The sequence below is a fragment of the Vombatus ursinus genome, unplaced genomic scaffold, assembly GCF_900497805.2.
Source record: "Vombatus ursinus unplaced genomic scaffold, bare-nosed wombat genome assembly UNPS02014799.1, whole genome shotgun sequence".
Taxonomy (NCBI): Eukaryota; Metazoa; Chordata; class Mammalia; order Diprotodontia; family Vombatidae; genus Vombatus; species Vombatus ursinus.
This window is the reverse complement of record NW_020954577.1, coordinates 13,215,557-13,237,518: the sequence shown is the minus strand read 5'-3', so window position 1 is coordinate 13,237,518 and position 21,962 is coordinate 13,215,557. Positions and strand designations below refer to the sequence as shown.

The following is a 21,962-nucleotide window of genomic DNA, read 5'->3' as shown; positions in this document are numbered from 1 at the left end:
AATGTGAAAGGCAGATAGAATTGTAATCTAATCCTTTACCTTAAACTCCTAGAGCTCCAGTTATCTCATCTCTCACTATAGGATAACAGTAATAACAGCAACAATAATAATAATAACAATAACAACTCATTTATAGAGCCCATTGAGGTATCTTAATAGTGCCAGGCTTGGAGTTGGGCTGACTTGAATTTGACTCCTACCTTAGACACTTGCTATGTGACACTAGAAAAATCATTTAACCTCTGACTGCCTCATCTGTAAAATGGGGATAATAATAGCACCTACTTCCCAGGGCTGTTGTGAGAATCCAATTCAGTAGTATATGTAATGTGCCTTGCAAATTTTAAGCACTATATATACTTTAGCCATAATTATTTTTGCTTTTAGTTTTGCAAAGCATAGTCATTATGATAACCCTGGTAGTGATGTGAAATATTGCACCCATTTTGGAGATAAAAAGATTGAGATTCTGAGAGTTCTGGATCTTACCCATGATCACTCAGACCCAGATCTCCTGCCTCACAAGGGTATGTGACTATATGATTTGTCTGTCACAGTGGTTATGAAAATTGTGCCTGATAAATATGAAGGTGTTACATAAATGTGTTAGAATAATTGTTTAAATGACCATTGTCATTATTATTTGCACTGAGAAATCTGAAGCCCAAAGGAGTGAGTGAGTCCCCTAAGGTCATTGCAAGGCTGGGATTAGCTCCCAGGTCTTCTAAAGCCAAGGTGACTGTTCTTTCTTTAGATCACATCCTCTGTTTATCAATTTAATTTTATCTTGAGGTCATTTTAATATTTTTCTTAGAAACCACATTATTCTGAGTAGGTCATGCAGGCTGTCAGTAACATAATTGCTTCCTGTTAGAATGATTGATTTTAGTGCGACTTACCCAGGAAGGAGCATTGATGCATTGTTTAGAATTGTGCCCCCATCTCATTTTCAGGTGTGCCTGCATTTTGCATAGTTAAGACTACCCTGAATGGCATCTTAGTAATTGCCAGGGCCCTGGGGAGCCAGCGTATCGTATAGGGAAAGGAGCTCGGAAGTTGCAGTTAAAGGATCTGAATCTGAGTCCTGATTCTACTGTACTCTCACAGTGACCTTGGACAAGTCAGTCACCTCTTTTGTCCAGTTGAACTTGATTGTCTCTGACCTCAGTGAATCAATTGTTAATCATATTCATTAAGAACCTACCATGGGCCAGGCATTCATTGGGCAAGACACAGCAAATGAAGCAGCCCCTACTTACCAGGGACACACATTCTACTGGGTTAAAATAAGGATGTTGATATAGATATGTACATACATGTGTGTATTGTGTAGTGTGTGTGTGTGTGTGTGTGTGTGTGTGTGTGTGTGTGTGTGTACCATCAGCTGATGGCCCTAAGGATCACATTTGCCATGGTGTCTGGTACAGTAGATGGAAAGCCACCCACTAGATGATTTGAGCTGAAATTCTGCCTTTGACACATACTAACCATGGAATCCATGGGAATTATTTTACTCATTAGGACATCAAGTAACTCAAGATGATAAGTTGACAATTTGCAAAGCCCCTCCTCCTTAAAAAGTGACTTGCTATTCAGAAATATGAACTGAATAATTATGGATAAAAATTTTTCTTCTGTATGTACTTCCATAAATAGAGACATGCACACACATCAAAATAGCTGATTAACACAAACCATTGCAGGGGGAAAAGAAATGTGCTAAAGAGAAAAACAAATATATAGAAAAGGAAATTATTTTCTCTTGTTATTGTCAACGCTTTTATTGTTTAGTTTAAACCAAGCGAAATCAATGTCTCCAGTCGCATATATACAGTTGAAGGGTTTTTTTGGTTACATTTAATTTTTTTTCAATCAGTGATGCTGTACCTTCTCTTTCCCCCAAACTTCTCCCCCATTGAGAACAAAGGAAAAACAAAGCTCTTATTACGAATTTGTATAGTAAAGCAAACCAAAGGTCTGTATTGGCTGTTAATCTTTAAACAAACATGAAGACCTCCAACGAAATAGAGAAAGTTGGGAGAAGTTGATGGCGAAATACCAGCCTGACTCCAGGGAGTTGAGAGGGTTCCTATTTCCCTAAGGATAATGACACACTCAATGAACCTATACCCTCTGCAGAGTGGGAGGATCTTTGTTTTGCTTTAACAATTCAGATTCTTTTATAATTGTTGCGCCTTAATGTAACTTCAGTCTTCATGGCACATCCCCACTGTTGGGCTGAGGACTGTTGTAGATTTTGTGTGTTGTACATGACTCACATTGAGAGATGTGACTTTAACATGGGATGATGGCCCCATTCTTTGGGAGGGCTAGTTTCCTTCATGATCTTTGCCCTTATAGGTGAATCACAAATCAAATGCATTAAAAAGTTTGCCTTGAAATCACACTCACAAATCCCCATAAGCACCTGCAAGGTCACTGGGGTGGTGGCCTTCCTTCCTTACAGGCCAGAGGGATTCCTATGGACAGGCCACAGCTCTGCTAACTGCTTACCATGTTCTAACACCACCATGCCTTCCAGTGTTTCCCCCACACTGCTACCATCCTTGAAAATACCAGAAGGAAATGTGATTTAGCCACGTTTGACTTGGGGGAGGTATTTCTCCAGGTCAGTGGCAGGACTTTCACCCCCAAAGCTGGGATGACTGGTTCAGTCACAAGCCTGGCGTCTCTTATAATGAATTAATTGTGTGTGTGAACTGTGATCCAAGAGGCCAGGTGCAGGGACCTCTAAACTGAGTAGTAGCATCTCAGTGGCCCAGAACAAGAAATGTCTCCCTGATGGTTAACATGTGGGTTTCACCTTGTTGCCTTTAGCAGAGGACAGCCACATAAGTCATCCAGGATGAATGAGAAGAAAACAGAGAGTTCAAACAAAGCCTGTCTAGTGAATAAATTCTTATACTACTTTTTAAAAAAGTCTCTGTAAAGGAGGGAATAGTAAATAAATGGAACTAGACCAAGAATAGGTACGATTGCTCCGAAAGACTACCAGGTTTAATAGATTGCCCTGTACTGAGAGGAATTCTACTTAGCATGGATACATCCATTCCAAGCATGGTTTACATGATCAAAATTGATTGACTTAGCTCCTTTTAGGTTGTAGTAAATGTGAGTTTTCCTGAACACCAAGAATTATATGCTCCCGTAGCACACCGCCGCCCAGTTGCTGTTCTGCTCAGTTGGGGGCTCAGCTGAGACCACACAGGACACTCTGAGACTTTGAACTTTATTGTCACTTGACTTCTTTAATGGGACTCCTCCCAACTGATGATAATCTTTGTGCCCTCATTCCTAATGATTATCAAATTCTCACCCTTCTTACTTTTCCCATCCTATTGCTATGGGATCTGCCGACTGCCAAGGCACACATCTCTTTCCCCAACTCCTGCTTTTGGCTCCCTCGTTCCCAACCACCTCGATACTTTCCCCCACTGCTCTGTCCTGCTCTGCATCTGGCTGCTCCTTCCATTCAGCCCTGTGGAACTCTCACTCTGTAGTTAGCAAACCTCCTTTCATTTTTGGCTTCCTCCTGTCTTCCGGAACTTGGACACGGCTGTAGAAATTGAGACAGACATAGGTTAAAGTGACTGGCCCAGGACCGCACAGCCAGCGAGTGTCCAAAGTGGGATTTGACCCAGACCTTCTCGATTCCCAAACCCATGCTGTAGCCATGATGCTCAAATTATCCTTCTGGTGAGGCATCTCGACCTCTCTGGTTACTGTCTTGTGGAAGCTCTGGGCATGGGGGTCCAGACATTTTTCCATGGATATCAACACTACAATCCTGGCATTTGGTTGCATTTTATTTGATATTTATTTTAACAGTAGCCAAACAGCTGGTTTATTTCTAGCTGAACATTAGCTTCTGGCCCTCCACTGCTGTTTAGTGAATCATATTTTCCCTTAGCAGATACACAAGTACAAAAGTTCCTAATAATAAGGTTAAGCATTCTAGAATCACCCCAAATGTCACTCGCTTTGCCCTGCTCTTGTCTGACTCATTTTCCTGTTGTTACATAATCACTGTTGTGACATTTGCAGAAAGTGCTGTGTTCCCTCTTGAGTAGGTGGAGAGACAGCCATAGCTGAAGTGACAGGAAATCACTTTTTTTGGGGGGGGTGTTGGAGATGGAGGTTGCCATGAGACAAGAACCATTTACCTAGCACAGAGTGATTCAGCCTAGTAAAACCATATTGTTAATGAAATGCTGATTCTTTGAAGGCCCATGCTCAAGTATTGCCAGGGAATTTGGTACCTCAACTTTAATATGCTGTGTGAATATTGAGGTTCAATCTTGGGGGAATTAGAAAAATTAAAAATTTGTGATCATATTGATCTTGATTTTCTTCTTTTTAATTAGGTTGGGATTGTAATTGTTCCTAAAGTCATCTAAGTGAGGCTTAGGAGAGAAGCTCAATGATCTTCATTAAAGTTGTTATTATCCTCATATTACAGTTGAGGAACCAGTCTCCTTGATGACAAGTGCAATGGACATGATAATAAAAACTGTGGGAGACGGATTAACCTTTTGTTCCCATTTCCACATGGACAAACTGAGGTTGGATATTGCTGACTTTTTATGGCCCAAAGGATGTTGAGGCCAGAATCCTGAACTTCTTCCCTCAAATTCTTGGGGCCACAGATAGACATAGGCACATGGAGGTGGAGGGTGACCTGGGTCCAAACCTCTCGTTTTCCAGCTGAGTGCACTGAGGCTCAGAAGGTTGATGTGGATGGCCTAAGGTCACATGACAAGCCAGTGGCAGAGCCCAGACTAGATATCCAGACTTTGGACTTGTTGACCAGTGATGGTTCCACCTCTCTACTCTAGAGCACATCTGTCCTGCGTGCTAAATAAACATTTCACAAAAAAATCGGCTCTTGTAATCTCTCTGTCCTATTTCTGTCTCTTCTCCTTTGCAAGTTCAACATTTCACAACCAAAGCTTTGAATGTGTCATTCTCCCAGGGTTTAGAAATGTGGTTATTCTTGTCTTCATAGGGAAAGTTTAGCAATTGTCATTGAAACTGGCCTCCCGTTCCACATTGAGTACCAGAGTACACAACCACTAGCAAAGTTTCAGTTGTGGGATTTATAGACTTGTGATGGTCATCCTTTGTCATGTTTTTTTTTTTTTTGTCATAGAGATACTCTGAGCAGGAAATTGATATTAATCTAATCAAATAAACATAATTTAAGAAGATTGAGGTCACTAGTTAATTATCTATGTAGCTCAATAACAAACAATTCTAGTCTGTCAGATGAGACTGAGAGAAGAAAATGAGAAAATCAGTAGACCTCTATTTACCTACTATTTATAAACTTCAGGGATCTGTGATTTCAGTTCTTCTATGATCATCATAGGCTTATATTATAGCTCTCTGAGTTACTATCTCAGCCCACATGTCGATTGGTATGTTGGTTCCTTAGAGAGCAGCTGGATAGTTTTTTCTTCAGGATTTCAGGAACAATCCTGAGGGGTGAGGATTTATAATAATATAGCACTTGAGCCCCCATCAGGTGTGCACCCCTGAGAGTGATAACAATGATTTTTTACAAAGGGATATTTGCTGAGAAGGTATAACAAGGACAAAAGTTAGGACAAAAGGACAAAAAAAAAACATTCCCCAAACCTAGGGCTGTCCTCTCCCATCTGAAGTCCTCATTTCCAAGGATAATGGGCATAGAGTGCAAAGACAGTCACGCTCATGTTTACAAAACAGAAATGCACGAGTACTGGGATGTACCTTCAGATGACTTCCCTGGTATTTGCTCTTTCCCCTTAAGGGGTCTCTACCAAGTTCACTTCTTGATATGTCGTCACTACGGGGGCAGTTATTCTCTTGTTCAGCCGGGCTAGCTCCTTATAGGACACAATGTCTCAGCGGACGGATCACTCAGCTGCTGCACAGTTTCAGCTCCTTTGTTCCTCAGCTCGCTCCTCACCGTATTTGGCTACTACCCTGACTGCCTCTGGAATCTTGGGTATATGTACTCCATTCTGGCTCCTCCGCCAGCCACAAAGCGCCAGTGCAATACATGGCTCTGGCCCCTCAGTTGCTCATGGCTACAAGGCTCACCAAGCCTGTACTTGATGGATTGAAAGGAGTCAGGGGATATTGCATGTGTATGATCTGTATGACTCACCAGGAAGAGCAGATCATGTGGTTTCAAGGCAAGAGTTCTTAACCTACAGTCTATAGCCCATCAAGGGGTCAGGAGGTAGATTTCAGGGAGTCCATGAACTTGAATGGGGGAAAAGTACATCTTTATTTTCACTAACCTCAGTGAATTTTAGTACTTCCTTTGATTATGAAAGTAGACAGCAAAACTTATTCTCAAAAGGAGTCCATAGGTTTTGTTAGCCTGCCAAAAATGTCCATGATGCACACATACACACAGATGTCAAGACCCCCTGATCTAGTTGGCCCTCATTACAATAGGATCATAGATTTCAAGCCAGAAGGTACCTTGACCAGCATTAAGTTCACTCCCACCCCACGTGTTTTGCAAGTGAGACAAGAAAGATAGAAAGTGACTCTTCCGGAGTCTCTCAGAATTGCATCATCTTCCTACAGACAACCTTGTGATCCTCTCTCTTCGAATTTAACAGAACTAGTCAATCAATCAATACACTTATTATTCACCTCCTATATGGCAGGCATTGTACCTGGTGCTGGGAATAAACAATCTGGAATGAAATAAAAGCACTAGTCATGACAAACTTTCATTCTGATGAGGGAGATAACAAGTACCTGGCAGAATAAATCCTAAGAGAATAAATACAATTAAATCCGGGATCGTTAAATATCAGGCGGTTTGGGTGGGAGAGCAGCAGTAGCTGGAGGCATTGGGAAAGGTTTCATGTAGAAGTGTTTCTTGAAAAACAGCTTGTGAGGCTGAGGGGAGCAACAGATGCATTCCAGACATGGACAGCCAGTGCCAGTGCGTGGAGATATGGGGCGGGGGGAGGGAGAGAGGGAGAAGGAGAGGGAGAGGGAGAGGGAGATATCCTACGGGAGGAACAGAGACAGTTTGGCTGAACTCAAGATGGAGTGAAGGGGAATAATGTACAATGAGACGGAAAGACAGTTGGGGTCATGTTGTGAGGGATTTGAAAAGCCAAACAGTGGAGTTTGTATTTTATCATGTAGGCAATAGGAAGCCAGTGTTGTTGACTGAGTAGAGGACAAGACGGTCAGGTCTGAGCTTAAGGAAAATCACTTTGGGCAGCACCTGGTTCTCTGGTGGTATCCACATGGGCCATCCTATTTCTTAATGTTTGTTTTGTTTGTTAGTACTTGGATGGCCTGAGCTCTGCTGGCATAGCTTTGGCGATCCCAGGATCACCTCGGTGCCATGATGAGGCTTTGCAAGAGGACAATGACTGTACAATACTGGCGTGTCCAGAGGATAATTAAAAACATCAAGTTAAATACTCATATGGTGTCTATTATAAATTAGAAAGAGCACGACATAGTGAATATGACCTACTGGACTTTAAGAATAAGAATAAGAGATTTAGAATAAGAATTAGAATAAGAGATTTTGAAATGTATGGGAACCTAGAAACCATTTAGTCCAGCCATATCGTTGAACAAATTGGGAAACTGAGACATAAAGCTTATGTGATTTACCAAAAGTCACAGGGATTATTAAAAAGAATAGATAATTGGTTACATTTTATACTTTTCATAGAATTGTAATATTGGACAATAACCTTATATGGAAAACGGAAACGGAAGGACAGAAAGGTTTCATTTGGGGGAGAAGTTTTATATGTGCCTCAAGAATTTAGGGCCATGTGACTACTGTCCATGCCAAGTTTCTCAGCAGGGCTGTCCTATGAACGAGCTAAGGGAAGTGTTTGCTCTTCCCGATTAGGAAAACCAAATCTCTTAATTCAGTTGAGTTTCTTTAAAAAAATTAAACTAGTATTCATTGCCCTGGGTACAGTCAAGGAAACAAGCTTTTCTTTTTCCACTTCTATACTTTCATCTTTATTATTCAGGTGATTATTTTGCATCTTGAATTCAGTTTTGAGGAATTCAGTTAAGGACAAAAAGCAGGGAGCTTTCTTTTTTTTCTGATAAAGAAATACAGAGAAAGGCAACGAGCTGGTAGTAAATATCAGTGTGCCTGCTTCCTTCCAGATAATCTTAGGATGGAGTGTTCCCCACACCCCACCCTACTAATAGCAAGAGCACAGTCTATATACACTACTGAATGTTTTATTCTTGTAAAAATCACACAATCTCATCAGGTTATTGTAAAGTTAATGATGGTGTTGATGTTGGAACCAAGAAAATGTTGAATATTTTGTGCCAGTCTGAGTCTGGCCTTTCTTGTAATTCATAAATGAGGATTATCTTGTTCTTAAAAAGTAACTGATCGCCATCATTAAGTGCCTCCAAGATGCCAAAGAGAATCCCACATGGGCCGTTGGTGGTTATTGTCTCAAGGGTAGGTCCCATCTGCAAACAAACTCTATGGGCAAGGTTATGTTTTGGAATAACATCCTGTGTTGGGAGCTGCATCAGTCTTTGGTGACATTCTGAGCTTGGGTTGTGTTCATGTGAGACCCTGCCCCCAGTTAATTGATATCCCAGGTTTGTCCAGGGGAAGATCTACAGCTCCCCACAACATGCTTGACAAGTTATGATATTTACTTTAGGCTGAGCCGGTGTGTGCCGCCGCCCTCCTGAAGGTGGTCCATTATTGGAGTCCCATATGCTTTTTGTTTGGGAAGAAAGCAGTCCCTGGGCTGTATGGTTACATGTAGTATTCTCTTTCAGGGATGTGGGTCCCTGGGGGACGATATCATGCCACAGTTTCCAAGTCGAGTCAGACCTTTGCAACTCATTGTGTAAAAGTTCTGGGAGGGAAGCAAGAATTAAACAGAAACTGTAATTCAAGGAACCGTATTAGGCCCCATGTGGGAAAACAGGACCCTGAGCAATGCTTTCGAAAGGTATTTTGTCATAATAAGCCCTGTGATACATGGCCATTTAGGGCTTGTAGTTGGACATGAAGCTGTGATGGCAGAAGGATTCCTGAACATTCATCAGTCTCTTAACTTTCTGTGTGTGTGTGTGTGTTAAAAGAATTGTCCTCTTTATAAATGTTCTGTAGAATTTCAAACTAAAACATATCCATCCTTTTGAATCTATGTATAAGTATCTGAACCAGACTTACAATGAATCAGCCTTTGCAGAGAAGTGGTGAAGAATGGTGGACAGAGTCGTGAACCACAGACTCAGAGAGAATGGGGTTCAAATCCCATCTCTGCTTCTTTTTGGCTATATGACTGTAGGCTGGGTGGAACCAACCATTCAATGGAGATCCCACCTCCCAGGCTTGCGGGGAAACTCCAGGGAGTAAATGGAAGCAAGGGCCTTGCAAACTTTCTCGCACGATAGAGATAGATGTCCTTGCTGCTGATGCTCTTGTAATTCAATGAACAGACCAAGATTGGATTGGTGACCGCTAACCAAGGTAGCTGAAGTTGAACTGTGAAATCATCAAGTTCCCTTCCCTGTCCTTCGCCATTTTCCACGAAAGGCCCCAGTGGCCATCTTCTCTCCATACTGTTGTGCACCATATAGTTCCTGCCCAGGGTCTCTAGGCTTATAATTGATGACAGTTCACTATATTTAGTCAGTCCCCACACCAGGACGATGCATTCCAATCATTTTCCTGCCATATTGGTGCACATATTAACTACCCTCCACCTCCACACACATACTAACACTTTCTACATCTTTTTCTGGGAACAGTAATCAAAACAATTCTACTATTCCTGGAAAAAGATTTGTCAATCAATCAATAAATTAGTATTTATTAGGAGTCTACTGTGTGTCAGGAACTGTCAATGAATTTCCTTAGATCTTTAGTGACTTCCTGGACCACTGCTACCTGATGGAAGTCATTTTCCCCTGCTGGAATGTAAACTCCTTGAGGCCAGGGAATGTCTTTTCTTTTTGTATTTTTATCCCCCACACTTAGTACATTGCTTGGCACATTGTTTTTTCATTCATTCACAGTTTTAAAAGGGCCATATACCCTGAGCGCCTGTAATTTAAGGTAGCAGTTTTATCTCGATTAGAGAATGGTGTCATGCAAAGAGCACTGGGCTGGGAAGACACAAAAGATACCTGAGTTCAAACCCCACATCTGACACTGATGAGCTGTGTGCCTGTGGACGGTCATGACCTCCATGAGACTGAGTCTTTTCTTCTGCAGAAATGGAGATAGCACCTCCCTCAGGGGCGTATTGGATGACTTACCTGAGAGAGTGTCTCTTACAGCCCTTATCATCTTAAAGTGCTACGTAAACGTCAGGAGTGATTGTGTAGTTCCTTAGAATGAACTCGATAAGGGAATAGGAGCAAGAAGTAGATTCTTTCCAGAAGGCGCTCTGGAGTAAGAATGTATGTGTTCAATGTGGAGCATGCATGGTGGCTCAGGAGCTGTAGAAGCGCCATCCTCTTTCTGGCCTGGCCTTGGTGACTTTGGGGTTATACAGATGAAAATGCAGTTCAGAGGGCATTTATCAGGCAGATGTTGAGGAATCAAAGGCCCAACAAAAATGCTTCTTGCCTTCAAGTAATTTGCAATCTCCTTGGAAGATGGTAAACCCTAGGTGGTACAGTGGACAGAGCACTGAAGCTGAAGTCAGGAAGACCTGAATTCAAATCTAGCCATTGACACTTATTAGCTGTATGACCATGGGGAAGTTCCTTAATTTCTCAGCCTCAGTTTCCTCATCTATAAAATGGGAATAATACTAGCACCTACCTTACAGGGTTGTTGTGAGGATAAAATGAGATAACATACATATAGAGCTCTGTAAACTTGCGGGCACTATATTAATGTTAGCTACTACTGATAACACTACTATTTTATGCCTATGTATCTATGTATAACAAAGTCAAAATAAAGTAAATGCCAATTACTTTCAAGGGTGGAGGAAAAAGTACTAGTTGTAGGACCTGGAAACATGAAGAAGCCGAGAAGGTGACGCATTGAACCTCAGGGGGATCCAGGAATTCCAAGAATCAGAGCTGAGGATGGGAGGACACTGCAGGAATGGGGGACAGTCCATGCAGTAACACACAGGGACGGAAAATGAAATGCTATGGATGGGTGTGGAGAGTTGGCTAGTTTGGCTGAAACAGATGGTGTTGGGGGCAATAACTTGAGGTCAGGTAGGGAAGGTAGGCTGCAGAGAGATTGTGAAGGGACTTATGGGACAAAAAGAGGAATTTGTATTTTACCCCAGAGGCATTGGAAGCTTCTGGAGCAGGGCAGTTACATGGTGCTAGCTTCTTCTAGGAATTTCATTTGGACAGTTGTGTTGAGGATGGACTGGAGGGGGAGGATGGAGGGTGGCCATTTAGGAAGTTATTGCAATAGGCTTGGTGATAGATGAAGAGGGCCTAAAATCAGTAATATCAATTGGATTCAAAAAATTATTTGCCATATTACATTCATAAAAAAATTTATCATGAATAATCACTCTTTATACCAGGTATAAAAAGCTGGCTCAACATTAGAAGACCTATCAAGATAATACAACATATAATTTCTTTAAAGTATAAAAACCGTAGATAATAATATTAATGCATGCTGAAAATGCCCTTCATAACGTTGAACCCTGAAATATATTACTTTATCATAATAAACATACATAGTTTCAACAAAAATTTAACACTGTAGGCAATGATGAAAAATTAGAAGGTTTCCCATTAAAGGAAGGTACCAATCAAGTATGTCCACACCAATACCATTTATTTTATATATAATTAGAAATACAGCAGTATCAGTAAGACAGAAAAATATTAGTTATAAATATTAGGTTGATTAACATCAAAAATGAAGAAGTCAAAATATAATTACGTGATTATTTGCAGATGATGTCATAAGAAATTTCTCAAAACTTACCATTTCAAAATGGTAAGATTGAAGGCAAAAGGAAAAGGAGATGGCAGAGGATGAGATGGAGAGTGTCATGGAAAGAGCAAACATGAACTCAGATAGACAGAGGTAGTAGAGGAAAGAAGGGCCTGGCATGCTGTAGAACATGGGATCATGAAAAGTTGGTCAAGACTGAATGATTGAACAATAACAACAAATTAATAGAGATGATAAATGAATTTGACAGTTTCATAAGAAATGAAATTAACTCACATTTGGATCACACTCACAAGATTGACCCACATTTGAATCACACACAAAAAATCCACAATTGAAATCATCTGCATTTTTATTAACCAATGCCAGCAATACAGAAAACATCAGACAGCTTCCTTCCCTATTTATAACAACATCCAAAAGCCTCAATTCATTGAAAATTAGACTAGCTAGAAATGCCTACAAGCACTTTAAAGTCATCATAGCATTGGTGATGGAAATTAAAAAAAAAAAGACCTAAATAATTAGAGGTGTATTGAATGTCTACGGACAGGTTGGATTAATAAAGTAAAAGTAAGACTACTTCAGAATTTATCTATAGATGTAATGCAATGAGCAGGGTTTTCTTCATTGGATTAGTTAAAATTGTAATAAGTTTTATATGGAAAAAGAAATAGACCCAAATAGCAAGGAGAATAATAATAATAAATAAAGATAGCCTTGTACTCCATACACTTTCAAATATATGCCAGTGATATCATCATAATTATTTGGTCCAAATCGCAGAGAAATGGATCTATGAATAGAGACAACAGAACCCCAATCTAATATTTTCAAAAGATTAGCATCTGACAAATTTGCAAGTAATTGAAACTAGGGACATAATTCATTATTTTAAAAATATACTTAGGAAAAAAAAATGTTTAGGAATCTGGTGGAGGATGGATTTGGACCGATAGGTTACACCAGATCCCTTGGTAAATTCCAACTGGAGGAGAGACTTAAATCAAATGAAACTAAGCAAAAGCAGACTGAAAAACTGGATAATTTCCTCAATCATGGAAGGAAGGTGATCTTTTTTTCCTGTAAATAAAAATAAAGAATTGTTAAGAACAAGATAACTGTATTTGATTTACAAATGTATCAATAATAATTTAAAAGTTTTAGTATAAACACAAACAAAATAAAGAAAAAAACAGACTGGGGACATATTTATAGCAAATGTGATGAATAAAAGCTTAATATATAAAGAATTATTAAATGTACAAACTTAGTATAAGCCCACAATGTATAAATCATAAAAAGGATGGGAACAGACTATTTTCTAATTGGAAACATACATTTTTAATAAGTCCTTGAAAGATTCCTCTTTAATCATCAAAGTGATATAGATGAAATAACACTGAACGTTTACCACACACATAAACATCAAATTGGCAAATTTAAAAGCAATGAAAAATGGTTCTTTTGAGGTTGTGAGAAATTTGATATGCTGGTTATACAGAAATTTGATACACTGGTAATATATCAGTTGTAGATTTGAATGTTTATAGAATCTTTTTGAAGGACTATATGGCTGTGTTCACTAAAATTTGTTTTTCCAAAAATCCTCTTCTTAGACCCAAAACTTTAATAGTTGGAAATATACCGCGGAACTCTGATTTTAAAAAAATGTTATTTGTTCAGCACTTAGCATAGTGCTTGGCACATAGTAAGCACTTAATAAAGTTTATTGATTGAATATCTAAAGGATTTTTTTATTCAAGAAGCATTGTTTATAATTGCAAAAGAAAACAACAGCAACAAAAACAAAACTAAGCTAAACATGCAGCAATGACATTGGAGAAAGCTGATTGAATAAATTGTGATACACTGTTAGAAAGGGAAACTTCAAGGCAATTAAGATGAGCAAGTGCGAAGAATATTAGAAAGGATGGAAAGATGTTTATGGAGTGATAAATGTTTTTGTAGAAGTGGAACCAAAATGACAGGATAAGAGGAAAGAGGCATGGGAATGGAATGAAAACTCCTAGAGACTTGGTGTCACTGAAAAGCAATGCCATTTTTGCATCAAAATTCTTATTGCATTGTAAATACTCCAATTGTTTTTATAGATGCTCATTATGGTTTAAACCAAATCATTTAAAATGTCATAACTTCTCCTTGAAATCTGACACTTCATGCCTATAATTATGTCTTCATTTGAGATTTTCCTCTTGTTCTCATTTTTTTTTTCTAGCAAATGGTTTCCCAGCAGCGTCTTCTGCTTCATGAAGAGTCCATGAATCTTTTAAGCCTCTATCCATCCCCATCTTTGCCCAACATAACTCTGGGTCTCCCTGCTGTGCCACCGCAGCTCAGTGTAAGTAGCCTGTCAGAGCAGGCATCTTTTCTAGAATAATGTACTGAATTTTCATTTTTTCTCATTAGTTACTTTATAATCATTGCTAGGATGTGTCCATTTGGAGACAAACATTGGAGATTGGCCGTTACCTTCCTTCTTTAGCACAATCCTACAAAGAGGCTTAAACTGGTTCTAATTAAAAAAAAATGAGACTGTGGTAAGCAGTCATGAGATGCAATGCTCAGTTCAGTGTCAGCTGGATGTAATTTTTTGTTTTAATTACATTTCTCTTCAAAGATCCACCTTCTCTCCCTCTCCCTACCCCAAAGAGAAAGAAAGAGAGCCAAAATTCCTTGTTACAAATGTGTGCAGTCAAGCAGAACAAATCCCCATGGTAGCCGTGTCCAGAAATATGTCCTGGTCTATACTCCGAGCCCATCACCTCTCTCTGTGAGGAGGTATGGAGCCTATTTAATCATAAATCTTCTGGAATCCTGGTGTGTATTTACACTGATTAGAGTTTCTGAAACTTTCAAAGTTGATTGTCTTTGCAAAACTTTTATTATTCCGTAAATTGTCCCCTGGGTTCTGCTTACTTCACTCTGCATCAGTTCATGCAAGTCCTCTTCGATTTCTCTGAAACCACCCCCTGCATCATTTCTTAGAGCACAAAGAATTTTATCACATCTAGTGATCAATGATGGTCTCTTTGTGGAGAACCCATACAGAGGCCACTTTGTCTGTAGCAACCCTACCAAGTCACTGAAAGGTTGTAATCGATGTCCATAGAGAAAGTACCCAAACCAATGAAATCACTGGTGCTTGAAAAATGGAAGGTGTGTCCACTGGGGGCTGGATGAAGTAGGAGGAGGAGAAGGGAGCCATTCTCATTCTCTTTGGCAATGGGTTCTATTTGTGAAGCTTTTCTGGATAGATGAAACTTGATAATAATAAGTTAAGCTATCCTTAATTTGAACAGCCTGACTCAGTGAAAGAAAAGGTGCTTTTAGAGTCAGTAAGACATGGATTCGAAACTCACCTCTAATACATCCCAACTGTGTGACTCACGACAAGTCACTTAATGTCTGAATGCCACAGACAAGTTTCTGGTTTAAAGGAGAGTTATCCATTTGTTTCAGAGATGGAGATTCCACATCAGGTATTATGTACGCTGATAAATCCCAAACCGTCCAAACACATAGAATGTTTGATCAAATACTACATGCATGTGTTTTAAACCAGGTTCACACTCATCACAAATGCAACGTGGTGATCCTGTCAATCCTGAGCCATCTTCTCCTTTAATTAGAACTAAGTTGTATGTTCTTAAAGAAATTAGTCAGTCAATAAACATTTATTAAGTACCTCCTATGTGCTGGGCACTGTGCTAAGTGCTGGGCAAACAAATATTTTTAAAAAGGCATATTTCAAGTACCTTCTAATTTAATGGGGGAAGACTGAACACAGGAGAAAGTCAAAAAGTTGGAGGTCTGGAGAGAGCCACCCATCACAGGGGCATGGGGGAAGAAGTCAGAATTCTCAGAGGAGTGCAGATATTTGAGAAATGAGAGGAGGTCTGAGCTGAGCTCCCTCCTTCAGTGGAGGTTTGGGAGTTCATGCGCTTTATCCCTCCAACCAGAGGGGAGGGATGAGGTGGAGTCCCAAGACTGATGGGATCTTACAGGATAATGAGGCCTTCCCAATAATGAGCTTCCTGGGGTGTGAAGGAGAATTCAGTCAGTGAAGTGTCAAAGTAATGCAGCCAGGTGAGAAATTAGATTTTGTCACAGACAATTGAGAATTTTAGAAAATGAAAAAAGATTTTAGGAAGATCTTCAAAGCACAAAAATAGGAAATTCAGTGAATTGAATTTCATTATCTTGCTTAGTGGATTTTTTAAGGAAAACCAACCTTAGAAGTTTTCAGGCAGACTGGGTGACCATTACCCAGTTATGTTGCTGAAAGGTCTTGGTCAGGCATGGGTTCCACAGGATGGATTTTGAGGTACCTTTTAACTGAGGGCCTCTGTGATTCTGTGAAGATGAAAAAAACTAGCAGTTTTTAGAATCATTCAGCTTGGGGTGAAATATCAGGAGAGGGTAAATGGGCAATTTTTCTTGTCTACTCTGATATCATGGATACTTATCTATCTGGACATTTGATCTGTATAGAATTTTTCTTGGTTTTAGTCATTAAAATAAATTTTATTTTTCCCCCAAACCTTCTACCTTCAGAGTATAAATGTTTCAAAATCTCTTCAGAAATGAACTCGTTCTTTGAACCAGATGTTAAAATGCTCTTAGTGGAAAGAAAGAAAAAAAAAATCCCAAACTAAGCTCTCCTTCACGTTTAGTGCCCTGACACCTAATCCTGAGTTCCCTCAAGTGACTTCAATCCTGTTTTTTATTTCTCTTTCCTTAATTCGGTTAGTTTAACAGGCTTGCTCCTCGCAGCTTTCTTTACTCAGCAGTTGGGTAAGAGGGGGGTATTGTTTTGGGGAATGATGACATAATAAACAGATCTAATTATGTGCAGCCCAAATGGCCTCCATGGATGAAAGGGGATTATGCTCTGTGTTATTTCTCGACACAGGCTTCATCTTCCATCAAAGACAAACAGAAGTGCGAGGCCCCAGCACTGAGGCCGCCAGGAGTTACATTGCCGGGGCAATATACGGGAAGCATCCCAGCATCCTCCGGTCATCCGCATGCTGCCCTAGAAGGCAAACCCAACAGCAGCCACCAGGCACTCCTGCAGCACTTGTTACTGAAGGAGCAGATGAGGCAACAGAAGCTGCTTGTGGCTGGTAATTGGCTGGGGCCCCTGACCAATACTTTGTCTTAGGGCTTGGGCTTCATTCTGGAACTCTCTAGACCTAACGAACCATCTCCTTTAATTCTCTATCACACTGGTCAAAAGTTGAACCACAGGAGAAGGTACCGTTTCCTGGTAGTAGAGATGCTTATTCGTCTTCCTTCCCCCAGGGTTGCAGGATAAAAATTAAATTCATCCTACCCGTTAATTACCCGCATGGACTTTTGTAAGGCATGTGGTCTGAGGCACAGGTAGCAGATAATTTTGCTTCCTTGTTTACTCATGGGCGTGCTTGTTCTCCCTCAAAAAGAATGTAACCTCCTTGGGGTCAGGGACTTCTTTTCATTTTTGTCTTTGTACCCCCCCCAATGTCCCTAGCAGTTGGTGGATCCTTCATTCATGCCACATGGATGGACCTGGTCTAGACCCATCCCTACCTCTTCCAAGTTCATTGTCTATCATCACCATTGTTTCTGCTCTCTGTGACATGTCTCCAGTGATCTAAGCAAGATGTCATTTCTTTGCTTCGTAGGTGGGGTTCCCCTCCATCCTCAGTCCCCGCTGGCAGCGAAGGAGAGAGTGTCACCTGGCCTTCGAGGGGCCCACAAATTGCCTCGCCATAGGCCCCTGAACCGTACCCAGTCTGCCCCTTTGCCTCAGAGCACATTGGCCCAGCTGGTCATTCAGCAGCAGCACCAGCAGTTCCTGGAGAAACAGAAACAGTACCAGCAGCAGGTCCACATGAACAAAGTGAGTTCATCATCTACCTCAGTGCCTTGATTGTTGTTGGCATTAATTTTTGAAAGCTCCATTAATGTGCATTCTCGTACCAACATATGTAAGTCTGAAATTGCAGGTCACCATTTAGGCACATTAACCAAAACAAAAGCTTAGGTGGAACATTATTATGGGGAAGGGGGATCATTAAGTTCCATAAAAACCATTTTAAATGTAGAAGACATTACAATAAAATCTAAATCAGTCCTGATAGTTACCTGAGACTCTGAATGGGTTGGGAAAGGCGAGTCTGCTAAGATTCAGCCCTGAAGAGGGTTGGCTGAATTCACTAAAAACCTTGAAACCCAGCGCCCTGACACCTCCAAATAGTTAGCAGGGTCCTTGAATTTCTCAGCTGACGATAGAGTAGAGATGAGGCACGTAGCAGGCTCAAGCATAAGAAACCAGAAGACAGCAGCGTCCTAGTGGAGAAGGGTAAGAAAAAGTAAACTCCTTCCCAGGAATCTCTCACCTCCAGCTAGGAGATCGAGGCAGAGATGATAATTTTCAGATGAGTTTGGACGTCCTGTCAAACTGTTGTTCAAGTCTGGAAATGAAAAAATCCACCCACATTTCCCCAGCAATAGAAAAGACCAAGCCTTCATGCCATGTGGAGAAAGGGAGAGTAATTCATTAGGTTTGGAGACTGTAGATTCAGGAGCCCAGAAGCTTAATTACACTCCTTACTCCGACCCCTAACTTCCTTCAGGGGACTGAAGGACCAGTGGATCCAGTGACTCTAGACTTGCCGAAGAAAAGGGAAAACAGAAAAGCAGAAAGTCTTCAGAGGATACTTTGTGTGTTTGCTTTGCCTTTGAGTTGCCGAGGTAGCTAAGTGAAGCAATTAGCATGAAGCCTCTTTATTGTGGATAGAGCTGCTACAGATGAGGACTGTGGCCTTTCTAAGCAAGTTGTTTGTATAAAGCGCCGGGTTATATTTGCCAGCTTCTAAAGAGCAAACATTCCAAATGGGCAGAGGGGCCTGATTGAATGGGATTCGTTGAAGAATGTCACATTGTCCTGATTTTAGTGATTGCCTGGGTTTTAGTGAATTAACTATGATATCATGAAATGATGTTCTTTGTTATGTGAGTAAATCTGTTTCCAAAATACCAAACCCAACTGATGTCAGGTAATGAGGATGAATGTAGCATACATTCTTATGGAAAGAGGGCCCATCTTTCTTTGAGGTAATTAGTTCATAGAATATTGACTTATCTGATGTGATGAAAGATCTCTTTCTCTCTCTCTCTCTCTTTCTCTCTCTCTCACACACACACACTCTCTCACACACACTCACACTCTCTCACACACACACTCACTCTCCTCTCACACACACACTCTCACACTCTCTCACACACACACTCACACTCTCTCTCACACACACTCTCTCTCACACACACTCTCTCTCACACACACGCACACTCACACTCTCACACACACACTCACTCTCTCACACACACTCTCACACTCTCACACACACTCACAGTCTCACACACACTCGCCCTCTCACACATACACACTCTCACACACATGCACACTCACACTCTCACACACACACTCACACTCTCACACACACACTCACTCTCTCACACACACACTCTCTCATACACACTCACACTCTCTCACACTCTCTCACACACATGCACACTCACACTCACACACACTCACAATCTCACACACACTCACACTCTCACACACACATACTCCCACTCTCACACACACACTCTCACACTCTCACACACACACTCACACTCTCACACACACTTACACTCTCACACACACACTCACTCTCTCTCTCTCTCTCACACACATACACACACAATTTTCTTAGCAGTTCTTAATCTCTTGGACAAAATCAGACCATGACATCCCATATGGTTGCCCTTGAAATTACGTGGTATCTGCTTTGCATCTGTCTTTCATTTTCCTCTCTGGGGCTGTGCTTTCACTCCCCACTACTCCCATGTAGAATGTAAGCTTCCTGAGGATGGGTCCTGTTTTTTCTATTGGTTGCTTAATATGTGCGTGATGAGTTGAATCAAATGAAAGGCGGTGTGGTCCAATGTAAGAGACACTGATGTTAGAAGCAGTTTAAACCCCAGATCTATTACTGACCAGCTGCGGGATTGATCATTCTTCCCTGGGTCTCAGCTTCTTTACCTGTAGAATGAAAAGGCTGGTCTCTAGGTCTCCGAGCCTACAGATGGCAGCTGACAGCATGTTTCCCACCGACTTTGCTCACACGTTGCTTGGTTTCTAAAAATGACCCATCAGGTTGCTTCCTGGCTTGGAAGTCTGATTTTTACAGTTAGAATGGAAATCCAAGGTCTCTCCCTTCTGCATCCTCAGGGGTTTTTCTAGTGGAGCCAAATTTACTGTGATTGCATTTTGTAAGAGCACCTAACATATCGATTGATACAAACACATGCATGCTTTACATCTGTTCCTGGCACAATGGTGAAGGATGTATGGCCTAACCAGGAGGCAAGACTGCGTGACTCATGGTAGCCACCAGAGGTCAAATGTTCTACGTCTCATGGCCTGGCTTCCCCATGGACATCTTAGCCAGGTACAGGCCACTGTAGGTGCCATGTTTCTGACTGGCCAGTCAACAACATCAAGGATGTTGGAATCGACTGAAGTAGGGCCCGAGTTCTGCCTTGGGGTCAGCTACTTGTATAAGGCAGAATGTGTAGGTTCAAACCCCTTCAGCATGGGCTGAGGTGCTGACCTCACATGATTCCAACTCACAAGGGTGAGCACAAAAGGGCAAAACAATGACCTTTTTTAATGTTGCTTGGATATGTTTAAGTATTTACCAGAGGGGGAAAATGTCAAACTTCTTGAGATTTGGGGTTATTCTGTGGCTTGATTTCTTTATCCCCAACATCTCAAGCAGTGCCTGGTACATGGGAGAGTCTTAAGAATTGCTCATTGAATGAACAGAAAGGCCCTGAGAAAAGTTTTCCCCAGAATAAAACCATTCAATTTGTGTTAGAAGACTTGGGTTTGAATCTTCCCTTGGACATACTGATTATAGCTGACATTTATAAAGCTCTTTAAGGTTTGTGAAGCCCTTCCTTGTTTCATTTCAACTTCACAATACCCCTGGGAAGGGGGTGCCATTATTATCCCCATTTTATAGATGAAGAGACTGAGGCTGAGTTGATTACTTTGCCCAGGGTCATGTGAATGGCTAGTAAATGGCTGAAGAACAGAGATCTTGCTGGCTTCAAGGCTGACACTCTGTCCACTGTCACCTAGCTGGATGTGACTTCTGATCCTCGGTTTCCTCATCTCTCAAATGGGATGATTGGACTGACATTCAGGTTGGAGGTTGAGTCAAGAGGCCTTCATATTTACCATTAATAGTTTAGCTTAGAAATCAGAGGTTTAGGGACAGCTAGGTGGCGCAGTGGATAGAGCACCGGCCCTGAAGTCAGGATGACCTGAGTTCAAATCCGGCCTCAAACCAAACACTTGACACTTGCTAGCTGTGTGACCCTGGGCAAGTCACTTAACCCCAATTGCCTAAGGGAAAAAAAAGAAATCAGAAGTTTAAAAATAACAAATGTTGAGTTGGATGGAACTTCCTGTTTTTCTTTTACTTCCATTTTCTAAAAACAGGTGCACACTCCTAAATTTCTGAAGAAAAAAGCGATTAGAATTAGGATAGCCAACGTGTCAATGAATTCTTCTTTTCCTTTGAAAATCCCACACAGTCTCTGGCTAAGACAAATCTTCCTCCCACAATTTTTTAAATCTTCTTTTGGACTGAATCATGCCCCATAACCTCCAGATGCCACTGTTCTCTGTTGGGTCACATTATTAATATCAGAACTGTTCAACGCATCTTTCCCTTCTGTATCCCCCTTGAGTCTCTGACAGGCAGATGCTCATCCCAGTCCTGTGGATGGGGGCGAGATGAAAAGCAGCTTCCCTCTAGGACCACGGTGGGAGAAAGCAAATCTTATCAGAGAGCTCACCCATGTGGTGCTGATTCCTTGGCACCTGCAGAGAATTCACACAAAATTGAAAACAAGCCTGGACTTTCGGTCCGTAGTTTCTCCGGCGGTTGGGTTATTA

The 21,962-nt window shown here is 41.1% G+C and overlaps 1 protein-coding gene across 15 annotated transcripts in view; it reads left to right on the top strand.

Moving 5' to 3' along the window:
• The window catches only part of HDAC9 (histone deacetylase 9), a 698,100-nt gene that overhangs the window by 288,199 nt on the left and 387,939 nt on the right, over positions 1-21,962 (top strand). For all 15 annotated transcript variants that reach the window (XM_027872084.1, XM_027872079.1, XM_027872078.1 and 12 more), the window contains 3 exons: positions 14,178-14,300; positions 16,875-17,088; positions 17,629-17,846. In XM_027872084.1, the coding sequence (XP_027727885.1) occupies positions 14,178-14,300; positions 16,875-17,088; positions 17,629-17,846 (555 nt within the window). The remainder of the gene's footprint in view (positions 1-14,177; positions 14,301-16,874; positions 17,089-17,628; positions 17,847-21,962) is intronic.